General features: G+C 39.9%; 1 protein-coding gene across 2 annotated transcripts; it reads left to right on the forward strand.

Moving 5' to 3' along the window:
* The first annotated feature begins 8,390 nt into the window (after positions 1-8,390).
* gfi1b (growth factor independent 1B transcription repressor) lies at positions 8,391-12,843 on the forward strand. Of its 2 annotated transcripts, XM_010736765.3 has the most exons (8): positions 8,391-8,558; positions 8,692-8,815; positions 9,190-9,290; positions 9,636-9,815; positions 9,920-10,149; positions 10,272-10,409; positions 11,208-11,373; positions 11,859-12,843. In XM_010736765.3, the coding sequence occupies exons 3-8, from the start codon at positions 9,197-9,199 to the stop codon at positions 12,035-12,037; spliced, it is 987 nt and encodes a 328-aa protein (XP_010735067.1). In that variant the 5' UTR covers positions 8,391-8,558; positions 8,692-8,815; positions 9,190-9,196; the 3' UTR covers positions 12,038-12,843. The 2 variants fall into 2 exon arrangements, with proteins under 2 accessions (XP_010735067.1, XP_027134355.1); XM_027278554.1 differs by lacking the exon at positions 8,391-8,558 and having other exon boundaries at positions 8,583-8,815.
* The last annotated feature ends 11,302 nt before the right edge of the window (positions 12,844-24,145 follow it).

Below are 24,145 nucleotides of genomic sequence, written 5' to 3' on the forward strand. Positions count from 1 at the left end.
GAAACTTCAGCTCCTTGAGCTCATCCCTTTAAAAAACTAGCCCATGTGTGTTTTCAGCAGGTTATATAAACACACATGCATATAAACACTCTAGCTGTAAAGACTAAACTTCACTGTTACTGAATTCTGAATTCAGACCTTAGTCATAGCTTAATTTAATTCCCCTTTTTGCCCTTGAGCAAGCCCTTACCCCCAGCTGCTCTAGCGGAGCCGCTCAGTAGCCAACAGATAAGACTGGGGATGAGCTGGGCGACTTCCAGGTGTGAATGTGTGCAACTGTGTGAGTGTGAAAAAGGGCGTTAGTGGAAAAAAAAGAGCACTGGCTGTGTGCCGGACAGGTTGTGTACTGTGAGTTTTTTGCTGCAGCTGAAAATGCACTGTAAGCGATGTTACCAAACAGTAAGTGCAGCAGTCGCAGGGCCCGGCGGCTGAACAACCAGCTGAAACTCTCCATAAAGCTCCATAAAAACGACGAGGAGGGGGCTGCAGTTCGGGAAGATGTTCTCTGACATTTAGCCAGACATTTTTCCCCCGAGGAGGTAGCGCAGACGAAACACTAAAGCACAGTTAATGTTGGACTTGCACCAGGTGGACACAAACACGACTCCCAATGAATGCTAATGCCGCCCCGTGTCTACTCCGCGTGTAAATAAGCGGGCTGTTTGCGAACACCATTAGCCCTGTTAACTTCATAAAGGTGATAATGTGTCAGTGATTTGTTACAGCTTGTTGCCGTAACGCTGAGAGGCCGAAAAAAGAAAACCCCATTAAGACGGTAAAACACGGACAAATAAAAAAGCTGTGGAGTTTTTAAACTGCATCTTGGAAGTTTTGTTTGTCTGCTACACACACCACACACACACCCACACACACCCCACACACACACACACACACCACACACAACACACACAACACACACACACACACACACACCGATACACACATTCCTTGCCAATAGTTTCCCATGATTCCACTGATATACCAGGTGGTGGTAACATGTGACTGCTCGGGAGTAACATGGAAGCAAACAACACGGGATTAAAAACCTTTGCGAATGTTTCACTGAGGGAGGAAATGAACACTGTTAGACCTTTCAGGTACACTAACACGATGCGTTTGGTGGCAACGCTGGTGAACATAGCTCTTTGTTGTTTGTTTTACCGGGAACTCCTTTATATGCTCGGCTGAAGAAACTAATGACCCGCGTCCCAACACACTGCATAATTTACCACGATCCCTGACTGTGCGAGAAAAATGTGGCCAAATTCTGACAATAATTTGGACGAACACACCAACAACTTGGCAAACTGTATTAGCTAAGTCTTTTGGCAAGTGATGTTATTTTAAAGATGTCATCAATGTCACGAGGGCTATGCTGAAGTTCATTCATAATGAAGTTTTTTGATGAGAACACACCACGGACATTTTGACTTGTCATATAGGAGCAGCACAGGTGTGACTAATAACAGTGGTCAGCATGAACAAGCACCCTGGAACTGAAATAAAATGCAACCATCACTTTTATCATCAAAAAATAAAAAAAAAAATATATGAAATATTTTCTCAGGAACGCGCAAGCTCAGCATGCGTCAATACTTTCCCTCCCAATGATGAGGTTCTGATGATGTCTACGTGACCAGAAAACATCTGAGCCCGCCCAGAGCGTAGTTGGAATATTAAATATAGTACAAATTAAGATAGCTCAGAAAACGATTAAGCAAACAAAAACATGGTGGAAAAACTTCCGAGTTGTAATTAAGACAGTTGACGGACCCAATATATGATGGCGTGCCAACAATAAATGAGTTTATCAGTGGCCGGAATGAAGAGTTTGATTCAAGAGCTATATTTAACATCCGTCATCCCGAGCAGACATTTGCTTTAAAAAAAAACAAAAAAAAAAAAAACCACACACAACAACCTGACCGAGTGCGTTTACCATTTCAGCCTATTGTCTTTTATGGCTAGATTCTGAGTCAGTCATTCAAATAACGGCGGCAACGGGAGCCCCACGTGAAAAAAGAACATGACTATAATCGTGGCGGGCAGGTCATTATCGTCAGGGTGCTGCACCCCAGCGTTACTCCTTAACAGGAGTAATGAATCAGCAGCGGAGATCTCATCAGCTCTTTAAGACTCCTCTCAACACTTAGGCCCAACACTTGCCGTGCTAGATGATAATTAGGATCCTAATACGGCCGAGATTGGTTGTTTTCTAGCAGTTTACACGCTGCAAAGTGTTCCATTAGTGCAGAATACTGAATCTTTCATACAGAGTCACGTGCTGCCAAAACAAAGACAACAGAGCGAAATTAATCCATAACTAGCGTATTATATCTTATTTCCACCTAAGCCATACATCCCATCCGCTTCTCCACATCAGGTGGCGGGGTGGATGGAGCATTGGGGGAGGCGGGGTGCACCCTGGACAAGTCATATGTCAGATAAAAAAACCCTGCACTCTGGAAGAAAACATGACAACATTCATCTCCTGGAACGTCCCTCATTCAGGCAAATCAAAAACAAGATAAACGCTCAAACAAGCTCCTGTTCGTCGAGTCACAGAGTCAACTAACTGCCAGGTCATGGGGTCGGGAGGCAGGGTGTGGAAAGCGGATTCAAACGTGCCCGTCTTTCTTTTCTTTTCTTTTTTCTGTCGTCCCAGCTGAGCATCTTGCTTTCTTGCTTGGGACAGGTCAGCGGCGCAAACACCAGCCACCAGTCAGTGTGATCTCAGGGCAGCCTGGAAACACTCAGGAGAACACAAAGAAGCTTTATGCAGTGCCAACACTTCCATGTACACACCAGAAATTACATTTGGGCTGCGCGAGCACCGTTACCAACAGCCTCCTTTTCTCTGCGTGAATATTTGAAAGCCGTTTTAGGAGAAGGACGAACAACTGCTCGCTGTATGTGAACGGATGATTTGCATCAACCTAAACTGTTCAGAGGAGAGAAATGGAAATGGAAATTGAAGGAAGTGGCTCGCTGAACTGTAACTGGGTTCTGTCATTGAAATAAGGCTCGTCACTAGTTCCCAGAGCCCAAAATGACGTCTCCAGAAATCTTGTTTTGTCTGATCAACCGTCTAAAAATTCAAAGATATTCACCTCACACTGATATTACACAGGGGAAGTCATAATCCTTACGTGTGAGATGCCAGAACCAGAGAATGTTTGCTTTTTGTGCTCAAGACGTGAACACGATTATCAGTTATCAATTACTTTTCTGTCCATCCACAAAATCATTAACAGAATCTGCACACGTGTTCAGGCTTTAAAGCAACTTGATCATTTGAGGATACGGAAAAATAACCTCACTTACAGATACAGCACCAAACTTTTAACTGACCTAACAAATTATTACATAAACTGCTTTAGAAAAAAAAATCAAATAGGGTTATAAAACAGGAGCAGAGAGCAAACACCGTTACTCTGACGTGTCGGTTTATCTTAACTCCCGCTCATCTTATTTTCTGAATTTACATTCAGTCGCCAGTTTATTATTAGGTACCCGTGGCTCAAACTGATGTCTGCAATCATGTTCTTGTTTATGTCGAACAACATTATACTGTCACGAAGAGAGGATTACTGCAGGATTACCACCCCGGACTGCATAGTTTGGTACGTATAAAAACCGAGCGCGTTTCTATTTGCATGTTATGTTCACGTTTGCGAGGCTTTATGTACAGTGGATTCAGTTTTTCACCACATGACAACGTCAACGCCTTTTTTTATTAGATGGCAGATATACTGTCTTATTTTGGAAACTCCCAGCTACAGACCTGACCCTAAGATATTAGTTGTGTCATCCATGAAAGGTAAGTTGTGACAAACAAACAGTAGTGACAGAGCATGCAGATCAAGCTGTGAAACTGGTGATTATTTCATCAGAGGTTCAGCGGTGACAGCGAATGGAGATCTGCTAACAAGATATAATGACTGATTTGACTGAGGGGAAAATTTCAAGAAGAGAAGCATGATGCAGACAGCTGGAAAAAAAGAGGTTTGACTGAGATGCGCAGTGGCATCAGATAAGCGATAAAAACTACAAAGGCCGTGATGACACTGTGTATGATGGGAGCAGGACAGAGGCGGACAGGCTGAGGTCTGAGCTGCAGCTGTGTGTTGTGTGTGTGGACTGACCACTGGCTGCTGCCTGTCGTGTAACAACATCGCAGAGAACAATGGGCAGGGTTGGGTTTACTTTATCCGATTAGAAAAACATACAGGCATATTTTCCCTGCAAAACCGAGAACCCACTCCCAGCCGACGGGAAAACGCAGATAAAACCCCACGGCGAGTGTTTTAGCAGCATTAACGTCCAAAGTAAAAAAAGCTCAACCGGCTCTCTCCAAAAACAAGTCAGCCGAGCTAACGTTAGCAGAGGAGCAGCAGCGGAGCCACACTCGGTGCGAGGATTCCTCCTCTGCCCTGTCAGCCGCGTCCAATCTGCCGAGAAGCAACTCGCAACAGCTCGCTTTATGCAAACCGAGTCACACGCGTTGTATTCGCCGCGCGAGCAGAACGCAGGAGACAGAAATAATCGGAGCTGTTTACCTGTTAGAGTAGCTGCACTCCACAGGCGCCGCCATCTTGAACACCTCACAGCCCATCCCACCGCAGTCGGCCTCCGTGTCGGGCTGCATGACACTAATCCCACAAAAAGTTAGGGCCTCCCGCAAGTCTCAACCGCAACTTCTACAAGTCATTCAGCGAAACGACGACTGAAATTAAACTTCGTTTAAATCCCATGTAATAACTGTCAAGCGGTGTTTCATTCGTGCTCCGGGGAATTCGTCGCTCTGCTGCAATGCTAATATTGTTTTTCCCATCTGCTCATTGGTGAGGATGGAATGTGTGTTATGCGGTTTCGCGTGACCCACATGTGAAAAGCGCACGCGCAAATTAGATTTTTTTTTTTTTTTTTTAAGCAGGTATGGAAGCTCATCTGTCCGAGAGAAAATCTAAAGATACCACAAATAGGAGAAAGTCAGAAAAGTAAAAATCTAAAGTGGATCATACAGCAAAATAATGAGATAAAATGGATTAGAAAAATAAATAAAAAAAAACACTTTTTAAGTCAATATAATTGGTAAGCCAGTCATTTCGTTTTACTTGGATACTTTTCATGAATTTGACTGAACTGCTAGTTCACAGTTTTGATGTAAAAAGTCAAAATTCCAACTTATAATGTCATAAATTTGCCCACCCCCCAAAAAAAAAAAATAAAAAATATGACTTATTATAATTTCACCTAAAAGTAAAACTTGTGACTTACTTACTCAAGAATTTTGACTTACCATGAATATTTATATGTATATTTTAAATATTGTGATTGTTAACATCTCATCTATTGTTGTTTTATTCCTGGCAGAACTGGGCTTCCATACAATCATTTCATAGTGTATGAAAATCTGCATGTTTTACAGTCAGATTACATGTAGCATCGTATAATATAATGTTGCATCATTGACACTGACAAGATACCTTCCGACTATGTCTATGAAAGTTATTCTAACTAAGCTGTTGGTCTGAAAATATATAACTGAGGTCTTTTGTTTTGGCTCACTTTCAGATTTCAGGTTCAGGTTTCAGATTTAAACTCAGCTAACAGGGTGAAAATTCAACAGAAAGCTTTACAGTATATAAACAGTGTGTAGACAAAATAGGACTTAGAGAGACAAAAATGTACTGGTAAAATAGTGTGAATGGTTACACCGAGATTACTTACTTACTAGGCCTGTCAGGTCTGTGTGAAATAAACAGCAGCAACTGTTTTATCATTGCAGAGCCGGTACAATTAAAGGCAGTTTTGCAGAAAAACAGTGCAAATAGTAGGCTTGTAGTAACAGATACATAAACTTGAATGAATATTATAACATGAACTTTCTGAGTATGCATTAGAATGAATGTAACTTTGATATGTATACAGTGGGCTGTAGATTCTTTTGTATCCCTCAACTGTCAAGTTATTAGTTAATTAGTTAGTTAGTTAGTTATCAGTTATTCTTAACCTCAGTTTATAGCTGCACCGTATAGGTTGACTGAGCATGCGTTATTTTACGGCAACACTGCAAATAGATATAAGAAGAACAAACAGAACAGAACAATACAACAAATAAGGCACAGGCAGGGTTATTGGTGAAGCTTCAGAGGCCCTCGTGACTTCAACCAGCCTCATATCAGACAATATCAACTCCATTTAAACACACTTTGTCCAGTGGGCCAGGCTGCTGCACTGTGTGTGTGTGTGTGTGTGTGTGTGTGTGTGTGTGTGTGTTGGTGTGGTGTGGGTGTGTGGTGTGTGTGTGGTGTGTGTGTGTTGTTGACGTGTTTATACATCCCCTGTTTCAGGCCTGCAAATGTGTGGGCAGTGAAAGTAGCAGCAGCAGTTTGATACTCAGACAAGTGATATATAAATGCTGAAATGCTGTATATTCTTTTGAATGGCTTCTTTTTAATGCTAATATCTGAGTAATTTAAACAGTAAGACTCAATCGTCATTGGTCCATATTAACCTTGACATTAATTTAACATATACATTATGATATCATAACGTCACCCTCTTAAAATAATCGCCTAAGTCACTTTTTTACAATTTTTTTTTTTTGCCTAAATCATCTCCTCGTGATGCTGGCCACCTCTGGTAAAATTGCCTATATCCTCAGTTAAGCATCTGTTGTTATAGTTGTTTTGAATAAAATTGTTTGTAAATATTGTATATTTAATAAATGGTTCAGTTTTTTGTGTTTCCTGAAAAATCTGAAAAAATGACTTAGGTGATTATTTTAAGAAGGTGTCGAAGATAACAATCTGGGTACTTCTTGTTGCAGATGCTTTACAGTTTCCATAAAGTTGGTGTGCTGTGTAAAATGTAAATAGAAACAAAATCTGATGATGTGCAAAACATTCAAAAACCCATATTTAATTGAAAATGGCACTAAGACAACTTATCAGTTGCTGAAACTGAAAATCTTTTGTTGCTTTTGGAAAATGATAAGGCCAATTTGAATTTGATGCCAGCAACACATCTAAAAAAAAGTTAGGACATAGTTATGTTTATCACTCTGTTCATCGGCTCTTCTTATTCTAGTTATTCATTTATTATTGCTATTATATATTACGTAACTAAATATTCACCACTACCATAAAACATCCAACAGTTTTTAACTAATTATATGGATTGCATGGGATTTATACCTCACCAAGGCTTCACATGAAGTTTTACTATGACAAGTACATTTGATTTATCTATTATCCTAAATCATTTTCATATATAAATAACATGCAAACACACACAAATGAATACAGCAAACACATGCTAAATAACATCATTGTGAAAGGCGTTGTATAATAAGCTCAATTTAATAGTGTGGAGGGGTCACTGATCTTTTAATATATGGACTTTATGTTGCTGTTTATGTTACTACAGAGACACTTTTAAACACAGAGGATGTTCATATCGATCTTTAAGTGAATTATATATATTTGTTTTGCAGATTAGGAAAAGAAAAACTTCGGCCCTACCAGCCAGTGTTTGATCACCGAGCACCTTCTGGTGACAATGAGTGTATTTTCTAAGTAACAAAAGTTGCCACAGTGATTGATTGCTGCTAATTTACCCATGCATAAAGTCTGATGAGCCTGTATGACATCTGGAAAAGCACGTTTTCATTTAATGGTTTAATCTTTATAATTATATATAATATTTGTATCCAGGAGTACATTTAAATCCACACAAACAATGTCAGTAACAGCCTGTGAGATACACGCTGTGTCCACAAGATGTCGCACTTGTACTTCTTCCCTCATGTAAATCCTCTCCTCCTCTAAATGCTTTTCACTCCTCAGCTCGATGTTTTGTTTATTTTTATTTTTTTTTTAAAGGATTTGACAACCTAAAATAATTTTCTGAAAACTGTTCTCCCAAAAAAATTATTTGACTGCCCATTTTTATATTTGATCTGACCATCGTGCACACGTGTGACACCCATGCATCATGTGAAGAAATCTGTCATGTCTCAATATGGATATGTTTTAATAAATACAGACAGAGTCAACAGAGTGACTCTCTCAGACTGGTTTGGTGTGTGTGTTTTGGTGTGTATGCGATATGAAGGTGCAAACTGTCGCATAACATTTTTCGGCTGTTTAAATCCTGCACACAACGCACGCACATACACACACACACGAGTAAAACCCGCAAATCAAACATTGTGTGGTGGAAATATGTGGTCGGATTTTTCTATTGAAGTTCTTAATTGTTTTTTTGTTTGTTTGTTTGTTTGTTTTTTGTATTTAAAAGTTTATAATTTGTTTAAAATGAAAATATCTTTCTATGATCAGCGCAAACACACAGTTAAATTTAAATGAACGAGTCTCTACTTTGTTTAAAACACAAATGAATTCTTCTAGAAAAGCAGTTTTGTGTTTCTAAACTTGAATTTTAGCCTTTAACCCCGACATCTTTTCTCTGTCGTCGCTCTGGGTGTTTTGTATAACTGTTCCAAGGACAGCAAAGGCCGTGCGTTCCTCTACGCAAATTTCCACCTGCAGGTTGGCCTTTTCATTGGTTGAAACCACAGTCAGATTCTCCTGCGAAATTATCTGATTGAAAATCAGGGAGGGGAGAAAGAGAAAGAGCAACAAGTGTGATGGTTTTACGCTGCTTTGCTTTCCTGACTTTTAGGAAACGGATTTTGCGGCGTGTTTTCTCCTTCACAGAGCCAAAACGCATCCAAAGAACAAGGACATTTATTTATTTTTTACCATCTCTGCGAGTTTAATTTCGACTGAAAGCTCCTCAGTTAACGGTGAGTGCCTGCTGTCACTGAAATAAAGTCTGAATCCAGCATAGGAGAAACTTTAACCAACTTTTAGGACTTTTTTTTCACAAGTCATCTAGTCATTTAAAACTTCTACTTTAAAATGTGTTCATTTATGTCTGTATGTTGACCACACGCTCAATTAACGCGAGTTTAACAGGTTATTGTCAATAATAAAAAGTATTATAATCCTATTAATCCTACAGCTAAAGACCAATAAGATGTAAATTAAATATAAAAGTGGTCGAAATATCTCATATGTAACGCTTGTGGTGACATTTTTTTTTTTTTTGACATATGCTTGATTCCAAAATACATTTTGAACGTTCTTGTGTCGCTAACCAAATCCTTTGTACCCAAAGGACCAACATGCCTCGGTCATTTCTGGTGAAAAACAAAAGGTGCACGTCTTTTAATGTTCACCGATCATATGAAGACGAGCCGAAGGCCTCCATAAGTACAGGTAAGACTCGAGCTAATGGATTATTAACTGAATATGTGAAAGAAGCAATTTATTGTCCTCTTCAATATGATTATTTTAAAGCAGCTGCTGTTTTTCAAACATTTGCGTGAATTTAGATTTAGATAAAAAAAAAAGAAGATATGTATTAATCACTTATATGCTAATAATGAAGTTCCAGTTCTGCAAGGATTATCATACTGAACTCCTTCCTATTTAAACAAGATGTCTTCCAAGAGGAACTGCAGGGTTTTGTTATTATAGAATATTTACTTTGCTGTCTAATTAGGCACAACTCAGAGTCTTTTGCTTGAATGAATCACACTTTTATTTGTTGTGGATTTGCAGAAGTCCCACCGGAGGTTCAGAGCTCAGACTCCTTAGACGGGCCTCAGTCAGAGGGGCGGTCTTCCCCTATAGACCGCAGCTGGTTTGGAAAGGAAGAGACGGCCCTCGAAAGCCCCACACCTGTTCACCCAGAGCCAATCCGACCCTCTGTGGCCCCCACACAGTCATACTATCTAAATGGTGAGCTGCCGGTGTGTTTGACATCTTTTTCTGCTATAGTGCAACTTTTAATCAGAGAGGTAAAACATGTTTTTTTGTGTGTGTGTCTGTATGTGCACCCTCAGAGCCTCACATGGCAGGATTCCCTCCTTATTACAAGCCTGCCTATGCCTGGGAGTCGGTGCCTTCCTCCTATGAGCTCCGTCAGATGAGTTTCAGCCCCACAGTGCTGCAGCACACCAGCAATCTGTACAACAGCCACGTCAGCCGCAGTGCACAGCCTCAGCAGCCTCTGGACTGCAGCACACACTACTCCCCCACCTCCAACACCTATCACTGCATCACCTGTGACAAGGTACTCCCCACAACTTAGCCTCAGATCTGCACAAACAGTACAACCACAACTGAAATGGGCTCTAAAGTGATTTCCTTGTATCTGTTGACAGCCAGCACATTAATGGACTGACTCTGTTTTAGGTGTTCTCAACGCCTCACGGACTGGAGGTCCACGTCAGGAGGTCGCACAGTGGAACGAGACCTTTTGGCTGCAACATCTGCAGAAAAACCTTCGGCCACGCTGTCAGTCTGGAGCAACACATGAATGTCCACTCTCAGGTATTTCACTGACTCCAAATTCTGCACTAATAAAAAAGAGAAGGTAAAAACCAGAGCAGCAGAGGTGGAGAAATGTACACTTTTAGCCGCTAGTAGAGGACAAGATCCTACACTTCCTATAATGCAACTGTTTCCATTAGTACATAATAATAACTAGTGAGGGCCCACATCTGTTTAGCTGAGATGACCCTGGTGACATCACTATGACATTATCAGTGTTAGTTTCTCTCTCTAGAGCTCGTCAATGCTGTACTCCCCACAATGAGTCAACAGAATTCGATGTGAAAAATGGGCGGACTGCCCTGTTAAAAATACAAGTTTCTCCACTGCCATAAAATTGGCAGTTACTTCTGACTTAAATTCAAAGTTCATTCAAAGTTTATTTTATTAGCAGAACACCAAAAAATCTGAGAGTTGATATGGTCCAGACATTCAAGTTCAATCAACACGTGTCCAGTCATATGTAAAGGGATTAATACAATTCCATAAAAGATCAGTTGATTTCACTGGGTTTGGTTTTATAGTGTATAACAGAATAAAAATAATTCACCAGATAATCCCCCCACAGTGTCAGTGTAGCAGCTGTATGGACTACTAACTATATGGACTACATGCCCAAGTTGGCTTAAAAACTGAGCTAGAGAAAAATCTATGACGACTCATGTGATATGACGCTGTGGTGAGATTATTTGGTCAACTGTTGTTTTCAAAGGCCAGAGACGGTGTTTGGAGCTCAACCTGTCTGACATCCTGCTCATTTTGTTGCGTAACACGTCTCGTACATTTGTCTTTGAACAGGAAAAGAGCTTCGAGTGCAAAATGTGTGGCAAGACATTCAAACGCTCCTCCACTCTTTCCACGCACCTGCTCATCCACTCGGACACGAGGCCTTACCCCTGCCAGTACTGCGGCAAGAGGTTCCACCAGAAGTCTGACATGAAGAAACACACGTACATTCACACCGGTTAGTCACAGTGTGTAGTTTTTGTTTTACAGTTGATGGGTTTATTTTTTTAAAACATACTAAAAGAAAAAAACTGTCATGGGTCCACTTGCTGTAGTCATCTGCTTTCCAGGTGTAGCATACAGGAATTGTTTTCAGGAGTTATATAACTACTGATAAATCAGAAAAAGAAACTTAAACAAATGTCCTGTGGATTTGCATATCTGGTTTTCCTGCTTCACGCTGGGCTCTGTAAAAGGAACTCTATGCTCTAACATTTGTTGCCCATAAATGTTTGACAAATCTGAACAATGGCACGATTCTTCAGCCATAGATATCAATGCAAACCTGACCCTTCTGGTGGCACCATTTATGGTATGGATGACAAACCGGATTCTCCAGAAGTAGCAGAAAGGACCTTTATGCAAATAACTGATTGATACAAGATTTTTGATTGAGCAGACGTCTCACTGTTTTTTTTTGTGTGTGTGTGTTTTATCTCACAGGTGAAAAACCCCACAAATGCCAAGTGTGTGGTAAAGCGTTCAGCCAAAGCTCCAATCTGATCACCCACAGCAGGAAACACACAGGCTTCAAACCGTTTGGATGTGACATTTGTTCCAAGGGCTTCCAGCGTAAAGTGGATCTGCGCAGGCACCACGAGAGCCAGCACGGCATGAAGTGAATGAGCACAAGAGCAACAATTTAAAGGGATAGTTTGGGCCTTATGAGATGGTATTGTATGCTGCTGTGGACAGGGTCAGCAGAAAAAACGTTTTTGAGCCACATTAACCTAAAAGAAATCCACATCCATTTAAGCGTACATCATAATGAACATATTATCAGTGCTTTACCTAGCTGACAGCCCTTTCCTTCGATGCTACATTGTCTCAACTTATGCATTCCTATGCCTTAGCCTGTGCACGGTGTACTTCAGATCTGACGTCAAGGTAAAGCAGTGAGCATGTTCACTATAGTGTACACTTAATTTTTTTTAAGTGGATCTTTTATTTTATGTGGCTAAAACACATTTTCCAGCAGTGTTTTGCTTTTACTTCCATGTTGGGACTTCCTCAGACATGTCATATGATCCCACTTCAAAAAACTCACACTGTCCCTTTAACAGTAGCAAGGCTTTGTGCATGTAGCTGACCGCCAAATTTCTTTTCAAACAATAAGCTGATATCGATCAAGATGTCTGCTATATTTTGAATGAAATCAAATTCCAACTGAAGTCAATTTAACCCCCCTGTGAAGAAATTGAGTAGTTGAAGTGTATTAATTAATATATTAGAAGCAATGTTTCAAAGTTGTGTTTGCATGTGGATGAATGAAAGGTGTGCTTGTTATATGAAAAAAACAACAACAAAAGCAAATACATTTTTTGTTCCATATAATTTATTTAAAATATGCTTGAGCGTTGTATGTTGACTGGAGTCTGTGTGTGTTGATAACTGCTTTGAACTGAAATAAAGAGTGAGTTGAGTCAAATCTTTGGTCGTTGTGCTAGAATAAGAACATACAAATGGGGAATATACAATCCGTTGTACCCGGAAGTTAAAATACATGCATGGTGTAAGATGACACGATGAGCACTGTAAACACACTTTTCACACTCTTCTTCTCTTTCTGTGTGTCTTTCTGAGTCACTTTCCAGTCGGAGCAGGATGTAGAATTGTGTGACTATAGCCTCAGGTGAAAATCTCTTACGGGACCAGAGATACGTAATAATCCTGCATTCAAATAACAGTCCCGGAACATCATGCAAATCCGAAGCTGGAGAGCTATTCATTTCTGAGAGTCGACTAGAAAGCAGATAATGGGAAGTTCAGTGAGATGTTTTTGATGCTCTGCTGCTTTCTCGTTACTTTACGGGAGGCAGAACCAGCTCTATAATCTTAGTAAAAAAAATCAGAATTGCACAAACTGTCAGCTAGACCATAATGAATTTTGGTCACACACCCAGGCATATATTCAGCGTTGCTGCTTGGCCTTTACAGTAATGGGACACAGGGATTAATGCGAAGCTGTGGAAAAGGGATTGATTACTTAGTCAACTGTCACCACACCCAGTCAGCCTGTTGGATTTACTTCAACAAACAAAATGGGGATTCACCACCTTCCTCAAACACCAAACCTGTTAGGACATTAATCCGCTCGAGGCAAATCAGATCATCATCTGGGCCTTTTAAATCTGACAAGAACCGGATAAAGTGTAGTCTAAAACCATCAGACCAAATGCTGATGTAACACCAGAATAACAGCATCTTTTTTTTTTCAGTTAAAAAAATTACTGAGATCATCAAGATCCCCAAAAACTTGGCACGTTGTGTCAATTGTAAAGAGAAAGAAAATGTGATGATGTGCATGTGAATGCGTTCCCATTCTTGGTTGATGTAGGATTTCAAGTCGTGTTATTCCAGTCCAATCTCAATCATGTTACTAACCTGTTGCCAGTTAACATCAGTAATTGTTAAACCATTAACTTTTCCAGTGTCCCAACTTTTAGGAATCATATTTCATTAAAAGTATATGCACCCATGTTGTGTCAGTGCCAGTCACTGCTGCAGAAATCACTGTTTGTGCAGGGAAGAGACGAGATGTGAGGGCTTACTGTCTGGCAAACAAATCTGTGGTCTTTATGCAAAATGTGTTGATATTACCAAGGCAACAGGGTCCGTTGTGAACCTCCACAACAGTTAGACCTGCAGCAGCAGCAGCAGCCGCTGCATCTTGGCGTGAGGGTGCAGAGCAAATCAAAATCCTGCACAGGTAGCCAACAGAAAAGAGAGACAGAGGATCATTTTGGGTGGGACTAAACAAACAGGACATGAGTCCTGGAAGGGGAGGGGTGGTGCTGCGGGTGTAGCCTGGGGATAAACGGGAGAAAATGAAGAAAGCACGCAGGTCCGCATGCACCTGAAACATTCCTTTACTTGTTTACAGGTCAGGGGCGTTATTAGTCATTTTGATTTTTTTCAACATAGATGTCAAGCAAAAGAGGAAAAGAGGACGGTGCTAGAGGGGTTATGTGGTCAAATAGCCCTTGCCCATTTGCATAGGTGTGTTGCCTGAGGTGTTGTGGCATCCTTAAAGATGCAAATTTATATATAAATATATATATATATATATATATATATATATATATAGATATATAAGCTTTTCCTAGGAGTGGTTTCGGAAAGTTTTCCAGTCGCATGAAAAGGTAGATACAGCCAACAACGTGTGAATATATTTATTATTGTTTGCAGTATATCAGATATCCAAACCGGGAACACACCAAATCTGTCCCATCTAGCAAAGGCTAACCAACAAGTTAGAAAATCAAGACTCAAACATCCGTGTTGTGTCTGAAAACCAACACAGCTCACATCCAGGTTTCTTCCTCGCTAAAACACACACACACACACACACACACACACGCAGACCTGGCAAAGAAGTGGAGCATGAAGCTGAAATTTGTCTTGCAAATTGGTTCTATGCAAATTAGCCCTAGCCGGTACTGTGGAAAGGCAGCAGGATGGAGGATGGCTGAACATGCCTCAGGCATCAATGATGCATTCATGCAAGATCGGGAGATCCCCAAGAAGGGCCACTTTCTCCCTGTCAGATCAAAGTTTGAGTCATTATCTGCTGTGGTAAGATATCTGTCACTAAATAGACCTTTTGTTGCACATCATATCTCCAACTGGCTCTTGTTTTGGATATAAACACCAGCCCCCCCTGAAAAAAAAATCACTTTTACAGTTGTAGGACCCAGATTCATTCTAACTTTTTCCTGTTTCTAGATTTAATCTGAAATAGCTGTTTCAGCAATTTAATATTCAAATATATATTCAAATGAGTCTTTTGTGTTTCTTCAAATCCTTGTCCTCTCTTTCTTAAGATCGCATTTGGCAAAGCAGTATGTTCAATGTTTTCCATAAAATCAGGACAAACGTGTAAAATAACAAGATTTAAATTTTTAATAATAAATAAATACATTTGTGATATGTTTATTACAGAATAAAAAAAAGAGACATTTTATTTATTTGGGTGTTATTTTGGATGTTATTTGGATGACAGACAAGAGACCAGAAAAGATGTACAAATCTGTTTAGGTGTTGCTATAAAAGTATAAAACAGGCTAACTGGAGCGGCTGTTGTTTTACAGAATAAGCCTGTGTAAAAAAGATTTTTGTGTAATATTATATACAATATAAATATGTATATTAGATATGATGAAGATAATAGAATTGATTGGATTTAAAAGGTTGACTGTAATGAGTATAAGGACTTGGAGCATCCTTAAATTAACAGGAAGAAGCCGGAATTGTTAATGAGGCTAATCCAGAACAGTTTTATTAATGCAAAAACAAATAATTAAAGGTACGCCCCTGAGTAAAAATTGTAAACAAAGGGAAGCTTCATAATTGTGTTGTCTTTGTAAAGACACTGCTGAATGTTATCCATCACATTGTTGCATTTTTAAAACCGACACTATAATCCAAATAGGAAAATAAACTGTCAGCAGATTTCCTCTGTCTGACTGGACGCAGGAAGATACTGTATGATCACATCCGCTGCTGTCACACAGCATGGGGGTGTGATACTATTTGATTGCCATTGACGCTGTGTTGTGGCTCAGCACGTCCCTGTCTTACCATAGATAAGTGCGGTGATGACGTGTACGAAAGCCACGCCTATAAGTTGTCACAAGAGAGTGATGAGGGTAAAAAAAAAAACAACATTTCCTGTGGTTACGTTTTCTGGGATTTAATCTATGTTATGAGTAGGCAACACAACATCGGCATCTTCAAGTTACATGCAGCCTCTTAATATAACTTGTCAACTTTGAAGATGCCTGTAGTTTCTAAATTGTGTCTGGCAGCCAGTAAAGGTCCTCTTTATATTCAGCCTTCATGCATTTTTTTGTTGCAAAAGATAAATTTATCGACACGCCTGTCTGGTGAGCCAATAAAATATGTCAGCAGTGTTAAGTGCTGATATCCTGGTATCCTAGGAACCTTATGTCAACTCATTCACTCTGTCAATATGTTTTCCTGTTAAAAACTGTCTGATAAAAGCAAATGAAAAATAAAACTAGTTTAAACCAAGATTTAACATTGCTTAGCAATTAGAAACAGGTTTATTTGAAATGTATTAATTGTGAAATAATGAAATGAAATTAATTTCTCTCAATATTTGACCTATTGGGTGGTCCACCACTTTGGTTCAAACTAAAATATCTCAAGTTTAATGGGCTGCCAAAAATGTTTGTACTCACATTCATGACCTGCAGAGGATGAACCCATCAGATTGACTTTGGTAATCCACACTAGCAGTTGACACGTTGGCTTTTAGTGAGATAGCCTGACAACTCCTGGATGGAATGTCAAGGAATTGGGTAAAGTTATCCAGAGAATAAATTCTGATATCATTGCTGATCTTTCCTGTAGCTATATCACATGAGTAATGGCATTCCTATGGGCCTCCGATGTATGTTGCATTTAGTGTTAATAAGCAAATATTAGATGGTGATCATGTATGTTGCATTTAGTGTTAATAAGCAAATATTAGATGGTGATCATGATGAACATTATATCATTACAATGCATATAATACATTATGCATGACTACAACATGCTAGCATTGGTATTGTGAGCATGTTTGCATGTTGATGTTAGCATTTACCTCGAAGCAATGCTGTGCTTAACATTCGAGATGCATGATAACATGCGAGAAAGTGCAACAACACGAGACATGGCAACTTACTAGTCCAATAGCAAGAAGCCCAGCGCGTTGTCTGTCTTTCACCCTCTTATTTCACAAAGCTCTCGCCAACAACTAAAAGCCAGTCCCAGATTTAGCTTCTTCCATCAACCCTCCTCTTCGGTCTCTCTACACTACCCACTTGCACAGCTCTAGTTCGGCCATGATAGTCCCTTGTGTCACTCTCTCGCCAGGATTTCAAGTCTCAGGTCCGAAAACCCCCTCTTCCTGGCAATCCAAAGCTTCTGTACTACAAGTATAAACACCAACACCCTGAGCTTACAGCTTACAAACTGAGCTAACGGTAGCTAACAGCAGCTACAGTTCAAAACAGTTTACTTTAGTGTCCATACGGAAACTCTTCAAATCACAGAAAGTTGAGGCGGAGCAGCTGGAGGAAGGAAAACTTGAAAATATGATCTAGTTTCACCAAAATAAAATAAAAGAAATAGTTGATCATGACTTTGTGAAAACGTTGCATAATGTTGCTTTCAGTCCAGCCTCACAGACCAGCGTGGCTGTAGACTCTTAGTTTTGTCAACTTTAAAATTACTGGATAATTCTGAGTGAACAAAACAATTTTGGTTGTGTGACTTATGGGTAAACCTTCACATTAAAGCCACTTGTTGAGTGGCGCAAAGTCACCGATGATGATCTTTAGTTTTGCCTACAGAAGATGACTAGGCCTCGTTAGGTGTGGTCTAATGTCTACATCATACGTCCAAATATGGTCATACATACAGAAAAGCCTTACTGACTGACAAACAGCTGCAGTTCCAGGGGTTGGAGGCGCAGAAGCTGAGAGAAAACGATGACAAGAGGGGGGACATGTTGAGTGAGCAGGAGCAGGGGGGGGGTTGAAATCTGAGGGCAGCAGGCTCTTTCGGAGTATGCCGGATGGTGGAGCCTGTCTGATAACGTTATCATGGCCTCCCCATGCTGTAACGGCTAGAACAGGCCAGGAGTGCTGCAGGGAGGAGTGGACAGGCCCTTGACTGAGATAGCATGGATGAATATTCTATGAACGAGGGCCCCCTGCAGAAAAACAGAAAATAAATGACAAATCCTTACTTTACCACAGCGCACAACAGATTGTCAGTCACAGCCCCCTCCCTTCAACAACACTCTGAGCTAGATAACACATAATAAGCCAGGCTGAATGTCACCGTTTGTTTTTAATGCACCTCTAATAACAAAGTAGCAATAGTTGCATGCTTAAGTTTTCAAAAAAATAAAAAAAAATAAATGGAAGTAAGCATAACCACTGTAATAAACCCACAAGAACAAAGTGCAAACGCCAGTGATAATGACTTGTAAATGAACTTAAAAACAAAACAAACATGAAACTTTACACCTGTCTGATGGGAGGATGGGAGTTACTTTTAATTAGTTACTTAATTAGTTTAGGTTTTAGGTTTCCTATAATATAAAACCCGATTCCTACACCTAAAGGGTACCTGACAAATCATTTGATTTTCCAGTGTTTCCAGTGTTATTATAAGGCTGTTAGTAACAGTTTTTTAACTGACATTTTAACTTTATCTATCTATTTATGTAATACTAATACCTTCAACGGTTTTTCAACTATCATGGTGAGTCATGATTGTCATTCAAAGATCCATCGTTAATGTTGTTCATTTCACCTGACAATTCATGTCTGCCATGAGAAAGGTGTTACCCAGAGTCACATGACAAAATCATAATCAGTTTCATGTCTGTGTATCCAGTACACAGACTGATTCAGGAAGTGCTTAGCCTAACTTTCCACAAATGACTGGAAGCCAGGGGAAACAGTTAACATAGCCACAAGCAAACAAATAATCCAAAGATATCTTATTTACTTTGCATGTTTGTTTGCAGCTTTGAAGACAGGTTTTTCTCTGCTGCTCTACATCTTAAAGCTAAACTGTGGACAGGATGAAACACAGTGTAACCAGCTGGTTGATAATTCATGTTACATTTATGCTACATTTTAACGTCAAACATGCAAATGTCAGTCAAAAACAGCATCATATCCACAAGTCCAATTAGGAAAGTACTCATGCATGCACCATTTCAGCAGATCTTTCTGCACTTTGAGCTGCATACAGACGTCTGACAGGACAGAATTACAAAATGATGATGCACCAAAATGTCAGACTGTTGTTTAAAAAAATATAATATAAAAGCCCAATACACTCTAAATGAAGGTGATTCAAAAAAAGTTGGACCACGTTGTTACAAAACCAATGTTAAGCTTTGTACACGCTCAAAGGCAAGATGAAAGAAGACAAACTAGAAACAAAGTAAACACAGTGTCACATCAGGCAATAGTCGCCTATACAACAGAATCTTAAATAACTTGGTAAACACACAGACACGACTGTTTCTCCAGAGTCTTCTTTCTTCTCTGAGGGGATGACAGCCTGTTGACAGTTGCTGGGAGGGACAGCACACAAATCCTCTTTACTGAGGTCCTTCTGACAACAGTGGATGGCACCTAACACGACAAAAATAAACTTTTAGTGGGTGTTAAAACACATAGACAGATCATTCACATAGAAGCCGAGCGTTTGAGAAGATTCATTTACTTTTGCTTTAACTTTGATGGAGCCACATTACATTATATTACTCAGCCAGAGAATGCATTTTGTTTGGTTTTACACTGCCACCTTGTGACCAAACGAGTACATTGAACTGATGACTGTGCTAGCCTAAAAAAAATTAATACTTAAAAATAATTAATACAGAAGAAATGGATTCCACCTGACGTCTTGTGCCTGCATTTAAACTGCATTTATATAAATATCTTGTGCATTTTATGACTTCTTTTGTTTTTATTTTATTACATCTATACCTACACACAACAGGAAACAAATTGTGTAAATAAATCATTAAAAAACACAACAAAATGATATCTTTTATTTTTTTAATAAATAAATAAATCGAATTAGACCATAGACATATATACATAGACGCCGCATTGAGCGGGTTGGTCGTTGGTCGCGATACGTCAACGGGTCCGCCATATTGGATGTGGCAGATCTGCCGGTAAACTAATACAAGGAAATGGACTGAACTTCATAAAGCGCCTTTCTACAAAGTTCTTTAAGTTAATGTCTCTTATACACCCAGTCAACACACACTAATAATCTGGGAACAAACAGGCACCAAAAACAACGTATGTAACTTTAAAGTGATGATTATAAATGTTTACTCCTTATGTAACACCAAACCAACGTATGTATTTTCTAATGAAGTGTTTACAGCTACTAATGTGTGTAACACTGTACGGATGATAAATATTGAAATATTTATATTTAACATTTAATCTGTGTCTAATAACCAGATCCGTGAAATGTTTAGATATGACATAATAAGAACTATAAGTATCATATATATATGTATATATGAAATATATATGATGTATATTATATATATATATAGATATATATAATACGGTATATTGTCGTTAATATAAGCAGGATTACTGTTGATAAATAGACAGTGGAGGAGCATAGCAGAGGTCCTCCTGTAAAGGAACAGAAAATGGATGCATTAAATGGATTCATTTCTGAAATTCAAGCATTGTACGCTTAAACATGTTCCTAAGCCTATAAATATGAGAGATGAAGATCCTAAACTAGCTCATAAGGATCCGCACTAAAGTAGAATTGCGTAATGGGGGGCATTGCTGGTGAGTGTTGTCGAGGGCCTTACTGTGAGTGCCCAGACTGCACCTATACTTACAGCAATACAGGAATAGAGAAATCAATTGCATACAGCAGGGCAGGACTGTGGAGGGATGCCTTACTACTTTCTCTGCATCGTTCAGAGTACGAAGAAACTGTTGGGACAAATTGTACCAGAGAAGATGAGAACAGTATGGTGCTATAGGACTTTCATCCTGGGATGGTTATTAATAACAATTACCTCAAGCAATGCTGCATTCCTCTCATACGTGAATAATAATACACGATGATAATAATAATATACACAACATATAATACATTATAATAATACACAACCTGTGCCGTGTGTGTCAAACTCATCTAAAGCCATTATTGAATGAATTAAAAATGTAACAAAAAAAGAAGTAAAAAATAAAATGAGGTGGTGGATTTTATTTAAATATAATAACTGAGGGTAAAATCAGAAGTCACTCTTCACACTTACATCTTAAAAATTAACACCATAAAAGAGATGATGAGGCCAAACAAAAACATCAGAACAGAAAAATAGCTGCCTGCACAAACATCAATAGAATAAGATTTACTGACTGTACATGTTTAATTTTCGAGATATGTATGTGCTGAAGTTATTGCCTTGCCTATGATCTTATTAGTCAGTGATAGAAACATATAGTGGAAGTTGTGGAAACAATAAAAATCAAAAAGTCATCATTATAGCGCATCTTTAACGCGCACACACGCACACGTATATCGCGTGCGTCAGTAGTAGCCATGGAAATAGAACGGTCACGCGCAGACGAGGTCATATATAAGGCCTGCTGACCTTTCGCACGTTTCCACTTTGCACGTGAACTTGACCCGGAGTCCGACCTGCTGCCAAAACTGACCGCTTGGAAAACCTTGTACCGGACAACCGATAGAGGAAGGAGAAGAAGGAAAGGAGAAGAGAGAGAAGGAGAGAGGAGGAAGGAGAGAAAGGAGCGTTTTTTGCACCTATTCGTTGGCAGGGAGAAGAAGCAGAAGGGAGGCGAAGAAGACGAAGGGACAGAAGAAGATCGAGCACCGCAAGATCAGCAAGAAAATATCTGGATTGCCCAGGGAGACAGGCCTGAAGACGACTGACCCCCCAACCCTGCGGTCAGCTTGCCCCCTCCGCCCCCCGCCCCTCCCTACCCTTGAGCACCTCCTGCTAATGACCTGCCTGTCGACCTGCCTGAGCTGGACCTGCCTTGGGTAAGACCTTAATCATGTATTCTTATTCTTATTCTAAATGTGAGCAGAACCGTGTGTCATTTAAAAGTAGACGAGTTGGAAAATGTTTGGAGATACAGATTGGGCTACTCGTGTAAACGTGTTGTTGTGGTTTAGCGCTTTAAAACTTCGGGAAAACACTCTAACAATAGTGCACGAGTACTGACGTTTTTATTTGAATATATATATATATATTATCTATAATATATATTTATAATTTTTTGATATTGTATTTGTATTAATTTTGTCGATTTTGAGTGAAAACATTTTTTAAAGTCAAGATGGCGACTGGGCCGTTTTTCATAAAACGCATCGAATGTACATTTTTATCACCATGGAGACGATGAACTTTTAGCAGGTTAACGCCTGAACGCGCAATGCGTAATCAGAGCTCACCTGGTTTAAATGTACACAGAGCTGTTGTCGTTTAAATTCCTCACGTAAATGAATCAATTTTTAGGGACAAAATAAATATACTGTAAACAATAGTGTGAAATAGATTTATTTGTGAGAATTAGATGATTGATTTAATTAACTAGAAAAATTTTCTAAGAAAATTTTGAGTGTGCCTGACCTGGCCCCGTCGCCCCCATACATAATTACTGACCTGCCCTCAAATACCTCAAATAGTCATTTTAACATGTTTATGTAAGAGAACTATATTTTATAGTACAACTGTAATAGGAGTGATTGTTAACAATGGTGTGTGATATGGAGTGAATGATGTATTACATGGTTGTCTGTGTTAAAGAAATGTCCCTGTGTGTTTGCACAGCCTGAAACAATTTAACTTAGTAAAAGTTTATTGTTAAACTGAGGAGTAACCAGTATGTGCGGCTTTTCACTTTTTCATTAAGTGCAAATCCTGTTTTTTTACATCATGTGTCAGAGGTTGGCCAGATTTTTGTGTAAACTTTTAATCTTTGTCATACTTTTAAAATCTTCTGCAAGCCTCTGTCGGTCACGTCTGTTCAGTAGGCGGGTGTGAGGTCGTCTGGTTGTGTCTCTGCTTCGCGTCGTTTGCGCAGTCATCAGTTTGTGCTTGTGGAAGACTGGGCAAGACAACTTGTTGCCGTTGAAAATGATTTTTTGTAATAAGGTTTATGCATGTTGATGTGCACGGTTCCATGTTTGGTACACTTGTGGTGGGTGGTGTGTGTGTGGTGTGTGTGTGGGGTGTGTGGTGTGGGGTGTGGGTGTGTGAGCCGTTTGATGTGTTTTCATCACTCACTTTCGTAAATAAGTGATGTGGCTTGCATGGACGCTGTGACCTGTGAACATGTATTACTCATGAGAATATTTGCATGTGTGTTGTGTCATGTCCTCATTTCTCACACACAACGTTATGACAGAATGCAATTTTTAAGTTTGTTAAGTGTTATTTGGGTGATTACTATTTTAATATTCACAACTTTAAACTGAATCTATAACTCAACTTTTCTTTTATTATTCCGGCAGATGTCCTCCGCCTTCGTGCAAGAGGTACTTGTTCTTATGCTATTCGATTGGTTGATGACGAGGGCTCCATTCCTTCTGACGGAGAGGATGGTGACCCCGACTTCATCTATTCAGAGGATGGACGTAGGGCTCCATCTCTTTCTTGAGGAAGATGAGGGGGACCCCGACATCTTCTTTCGGATGAAGATGAGAGCTCTGCCTCTTCTGATGGAGAGGATGGTGACCCCGACTTCATCCCTTGGGATGAAGACGAGGGATCCACCTCTTCTGACGAAGACGAAGACGTCCCTGTTATCAGGCTCTTCAGACGAAGGCGAAGACTCCCTCTCCAGTTCTTCAGATGAGGACAATCCCTTCTCAGTGTTCTGTTCTTCATCTGAAGGCGAAGGCGGCCGCTTTAGATGATGCAGAGCTTTTTGGCATCATTGCAAGAGAAGAGAGGGTGGGAATCAGTGCCCAGTGAAGCCACAGACCGGGGCGATGGGTCGTGAAGGCGAGATGGGGAGGGAAATCATGCCTGAGCCTCAAGCAGCATCGAGGATCCCACCTCCCTTTCTGGATAGCGTTTCCAGTAGAGGAGAGGGAGGACAGAATGAGGACTGGACCCACGGTCCAAGGCCAGGGAAACGCTGGAAGGAGTAATCTCTCTGTCGTCTGACTGG

This window comes from Larimichthys crocea, chromosome IV (genome assembly GCF_000972845.2).
Source record: "Larimichthys crocea isolate SSNF chromosome IV, L_crocea_2.0, whole genome shotgun sequence".
Classification (NCBI taxonomy): domain Eukaryota; kingdom Metazoa; phylum Chordata; class Actinopteri; family Sciaenidae; genus Larimichthys; species Larimichthys crocea.

Excerpts from the sequence above, each read along its gene's own strand:
- gfi1b (XM_010736765.3), top strand. The coding sequence starts at position 9,197 with ATGCCTCGGTCATTTCTGGTGAAAAACAAAAGGTGCACGTCTTTTAAT. Across the intron at positions 10,410-11,207 it reads ACATGAATGTCCACTCTCAG|GAAAAGAGCTTCGAGTGCAA; the intron begins GTATTTCACTGA and ends GTCTTTGAACAG. Across the intron at positions 11,374-11,858 it reads ACACACGTACATTCACACCG|GTGAAAAACCCCACAAATGC; the intron begins GTTAGTCACAGT and ends TTTATCTCACAG.